Source organism: Odocoileus virginianus, chromosome 9 (assembly GCF_023699985.2).
Source record: "Odocoileus virginianus isolate 20LAN1187 ecotype Illinois chromosome 9, Ovbor_1.2, whole genome shotgun sequence".
In the NCBI taxonomy this organism is placed as follows: domain Eukaryota; kingdom Metazoa; phylum Chordata; class Mammalia; order Artiodactyla; family Cervidae; genus Odocoileus; species Odocoileus virginianus.
This window is the reverse complement of record NC_069682.1, coordinates 39,947,853-39,953,043: the sequence shown is the minus strand read 5'-3', so window position 1 is coordinate 39,953,043 and position 5,191 is coordinate 39,947,853. Positions and strand designations below refer to the sequence as shown.

General features: G+C 49.7%; 1 protein-coding gene across 1 annotated transcript; it reads left to right on the top strand.

Annotated features, from left to right (window-relative positions):
- Positions 1–3,902: 3,902 nt before the first annotated feature.
- On the top strand, positions 3,903–4,941 carry UCN3 (urocortin 3). The gene has a single exon (XM_070471839.1). The coding sequence runs from the start codon at positions 4,441–4,443 to the stop codon at positions 4,939–4,941; it is 501 nt and encodes a 166-aa protein (XP_070327940.1). The 5' UTR covers positions 3,903–4,440.
- Positions 4,942–5,191: the final 250 nt, after the last annotated feature.

Genomic DNA, 5,191 nt, shown 5'->3' with positions numbered 1-5,191 from the left:
ATGCTGCAATGAAGACCCAGAACAGCCAAAATAATAATAAACACAGTGAAGTCACTCAGTCGTGTCCAACTCTTTGCGACCCTGTGGACTGTAGCCCACCAGGCTCCTCCGTCCATGGGATTCTCCAGGCAAGAACACTGGAGTGGGTGGCCATTTCCTTCTCCAGGGGATCTTCCCAACCCAGGGATCGAACCCAGGTCTCCCACATTGCAGGCAGACACTTTAAAGTCTGAGCTACCATAAATGTTGCCATTGCTCAGTAGCTAAGTCGTGTCTGACTCTTTTTTGACCCCATTGACTGCAGCACGCCAGGCTTCCCTGTCCTTCATAACCTCCCAGAGTTTGCTCAAACTCTTGTCCATTGAGTCAGTGATGCCAAAGAAATTTTTAAAAAAAACAAAAAAACAAAAAAAAAAAACGAATCACAGGACAGCATACGAACTTTCTTTACTTTCAAGTAGGTGTTGGCTCCAGAAAGAAGGGTAGAGAGGCTGAAGTTAGTAAGAACGAAGATGAGTAATGAAACTCTTCAAAGAAACTGCTTCTCAGTTCAACAGAGTGTGTTTTTTTTCTTTTTATCAATGAAGCCAGTTGCTAGGGCAGGAAGGGCAGGTGGGGGTGGGGGCGGTGACGGGAGGTCTGGGAGAGAAGGTGGGTAGGAGCGGTCAGAGATGCTGACAGCTTGTCGTCTCCATGACGTGCACAGCTGCTTGGGTTGTATTTTAAACGGGATCACATCCCAGGGTAGACACGGCGTCTGGATTTATGATCCACCCCATGATCTGTCACTTTTATGTATATGCACACACACACGAGGGAGTGGAGTGGTTTCCATAGAGAGGAAAGATCACGGCCCACTTACGAATAATTCAAGAAAAGGAGCCGGCGACCCCAGAGAAGACAGAAGTTCGGGGGGATGTTCCCGGGGCAGACCTCTCGGTTCTGAAGCTTCCAGCCTGCCTCACTGAGCATTTGCACTTCAGAGGGATATCTGCTCACAGGTAAGGCTCTGGTTGGGGACTTCCCTACCAAGGATAACTTGATTTGCCCTTAATTATGCAGGAGATGCTGGGGACTGGATGGGGTGAGTGATAAGAGTTGCAAGCACCCCTGGGGGCACTGTGCTGAACGGTCAAGGTCTGTGTTTTAAATGGGGAGAAGGCAGCCCCAAAGGGATCAGGGGGAAGTTTCTCAGGGGGGCAAGAGCATCCTCCCCCCATTAGTAGACAGGCCTGCTTTGCAAAAGGTTAATAGACCGGAAGCAGGATGGTTTCTCACAAATGTGTTTTTCTGAACAGAGTCCAGCTGTGAACATGAAAATCATGTTTCCAGATGGGGTGGATGGGGAAGATGGGGGTGGAAACCGGGGTACCATTCCCCACTGCCTGACCGACCGGGAAGATGCTTGCATTTCCTGGTTGCCAAGGCATCTCCTTTCGTTCTCTCCATACACCTGCGAGGCAGGTAACGTCTGCTTTTTAAGATGTGGTGACTAAGAGATTAAGTGACTGATGGAAGGCATTTGAGGGTGAGGGAGGTTTGCAGCCCAGGTCCTCTGCCCTCATAGCCTGGAGTCCTTTCCCCCTGGCCACTGGGGACACTGGAGGAAGGGAACAGATGTCTGTAATAATTAGGTGCCCCCCGCCTTGAAAGGGAGAGGCCATAAAGATGGCTGTTTGATGTCTCCATTTGATGTCCAAGTGTTCCGAGAAAACCTGTCTGTAGGGTTCTCCTGTAACACAGCAATCTAGCCAGCATCCCACTTCTGAGGATGAATGGAGTCAGAAAAGCAACACAAAAGCTGCCAGTAACAAGTGTTGTTTAGATCTTGTCAACTTTCTCCTGGCTTTTCTCCCTCTTGGGGGGAAAGGCCTTTCATGAATGAACCCCCTCTGCTCACTCAAGTGTGAATTGCTAAGAAGTGTGTGTGTGACACATAAATGCTTCCATGAGTCTGCAGCTCATTACTATAATACCATTCAAAATGCTTAAAGGATCCCTGGGTTCAGCAGTGACTGTTTTATAAATTGTTTTTTTAATTCAACATCTTACCCGCGTTTGCAGACTGCGAACTATCTCTGCCTTCCTCGATGCTGGAAAATGGGGCTGCCTCTGGGCAAAGCCCATGGTGTCCTGCATTTGCCTCTAGTTTCACTTTTTTCCTTTGGGAATGCTCTCTCTCACAGGTGCTTTGAATTTCAGACCAGATGAGTCCCTCACTGCCTGTCATTCTGGGTGTGACGTGACTGTCACAGCTCCCAGAAGCAAGTGTCCATCTCTAGAGAAGCACTATCCTAATAACCCTCAAAGAATGGCTGAGTGTCAGGTACCCAAATGAAAAAAATGAAGATGAAGAACTTTTCCCTGTAAATATAACTAGTTGGGGACCATGTGTTTTCAGAGCAGGTAGCAGGGAAATCTTAAACCTTTGTACTCTTGCACTGTGGTAAGGGCAAAGGAATCCAAAAAATGTAAGAGGAGAAACTTGCTTAGGAATCAGACCTGAGTAAGGAGGAAAGGACGTTTCTTTTCTTTGACAGTCCTCTCTGTTCCTGGGATTGGCTCCAGTACCGTCACAGATCCCCAGATGCTCAAGTCCCTTATATAAAATAATGTACTGTTTGCACATAACCTACAAACATCCTCCCATGCAGGGGTGAGTGCTAAGTCACTTCAGTCATGTCCAACCCTTTGTGACCCTATGGACTACAGCCCGCCAGGCTCCTCTGTCCATGGAATTCTCCAGTCATGAATACTAGAGTGGGCTGCCATGTCCTTCTCCAGGAGATCTTCCCCCACTAGGGATTGAACCCATGTCTCCTGCATTGCCAGGCAGATTCTTTACCACTAATGCCACCTGGAAAGTCCCACAATCTCCCATGGTTTTATGCAAATGCTAAAAAAAAGCTAAACTGGAGAGAGAGGGAGAAAAGGAGAAAGAGAGAGGAGAGCGTGGAGCTCAGTCCCCTAATCTCACAGATGGGAACACAGGGACCTGGGGCATTTAGTCACTGAGCCAGTTAGTGGGGGGTAAGGCCAAGCCTGACCCATGAAAAGAGCAGGGGACCAAGGGAGAGAGTGACAGTGACCGAGAGAGACAGATCCCCTTCCACCCCGACCCCTGTCCCATTATTAACCCTTTCTCTGTGCATTCGTTTTTGGTTTTTTAAATCTTTTCAGGCTTAACAAGCCCTTTGAGAATGCTCCCAAGCTTTAAGATGCCTTCAAGGCATAAGGCAGCTAAAGCCACAATTCTTGGATGTTTATGCAAAACAACTAAGGACAGCCTCAGTGAATGAGGAAACCCGAAGTCTGGGTATTGAGCACAATATCAAAAGAAAGGATAATTCCATTCTTTTGCAGTCAACAGAGCCCTGTAAAATGTTCTCCAGGAACTGGGCACACAGTTCTAAGGACCTCGGAGATGGATGGGAACGCTGAGAAAGTGGTTCGCAAAGTGTGGTCCATGAACCCACAGCATCAGCATCCTCTAGGGATGTGTTAGGGGTGCAGATTCTCAGGCCTTGCCCCAAATCTACTGATTCAGAAATGCTAGAGATGTGGCCCAGCAGCTGGTGTTTGAACAGTCCATTTACATGATTCTGAACACTCTGAAGCGTGAGAACCGCTGACTTAGAGTTCAAGGCACGATAAGCCTACCTGGGTAAGAGTGGAGCAAACAGACAAAAAAGAAAAGCCAGAAATGCAACACAACAAAGATAACGGTCTGCAGGATCAAGTTACCTGGCATACTATACATCTATATTTATATTCATATGATTTATATTCATTAGTTATATCATGTATAGTACATTTACAGATACAGAGAGATCACTTCTGAGATGGCCACCTGTGTACTGAATCTTATCCTAATAGCACCTGGGGATTATTACATGTAAACAGTCATGAATCAACATGCTTCATTAAGTATTTGGTTAGACAGGGAGCTTTTCCATTTTAATTTAACCTTTATGAGGTAGTACCTATTATCCCCCATTATTATCATTATTATTATCAGATAAGGAAATTGACGTTCTCAGAGGTTAAGTAATCTGCCCGTCACCCTCAGGCAAACAAGGACCCAGTTGGAATTTGAACCTACCTCTGTCTAACTCCAGAGCCTGTGTTGCTTTCCATGTGCTAGTTAGCTAGTTCCTACATCTGGACCATCCCTACATTTGGCAACGATTCGTCATCAACAGGCTTGTTAACACGCAGATTGCTGGTCCCAGAGCTTTTGACCGACCACCTCTGAAGTTAAGACCCGAGAATTCTTTGCATTGCTAACAAATTTCCATGAGATGCGGCCTGCAGGTCCAGAGAACACGCTTTCAAAACCCGGCAAAGCTGAACGTGCACAAAGCCTGGTGGATCTGCCCTATCTCCCCGTGAGCCCTAAGACCCTCTCACACGTATTGCTCTTTTCCGCAGCAGGGAGAGATGCTCTTACCGGCCCCTTTCCTGCTGGTCTTGCTGCTGCTCCTCGGGGCCCCCCAGGCGGGCCTCTCCCAGAGGTCCTCCAAAGCCAGGTCCAGCCTCAGCTGCCTCCACACAGCCCTGCGCGAGGCCGAGAAGAGCCAGCGGAAGGACACATCGCTGCTGATCAAGCGGAACTTCCCCGCCCTGCCCCGCGGAGACCTGGAGGACCAGGAGGGGCAGGAAGAGGAGGACACAGAGAAAAGGACCTTCCCTGTCTCCGGGGGTGGCGGCGGTGGTGGCGGGGCTGGCAGCACCCGGTACAAGTACCCGTCCCAGGCACAGTTCCAGGGGCGGCCATCCCAGGACAAGGCCAAGAGTGACCGGCGCGCCAAGGTCACTCTGTCCCTGGACGTCCCCACTAACATCATGAACATCCTCTTCAACATCGCCAAGGCCAAGAACCTGCGAGCCAAGGCCGCCGCCAATGCCCACCTCATGGCCCAGATTGGGCGGAAGAAGTAGAGGAGGAGGCTGGGGACCCCCTGGGATGAGGACGGAGGTTGGGGGGGGACAAGGAGGGTTGGCCCGTCCCGCCGGTTTGTATCGGAGGGCTCGGCCCTGGTTTCCAGGCTCTCCACCTCTCTGCGCCTTCCCGCCTCCGGCCGGGCCCCCCAGCCCTCTATACCTACGCACACCAGCGCCGTGTTGTCCCAGATCCACAGACGGAGCCCACGGTACTGATACTGAGACACTGAGGTCTACCCTACACGTC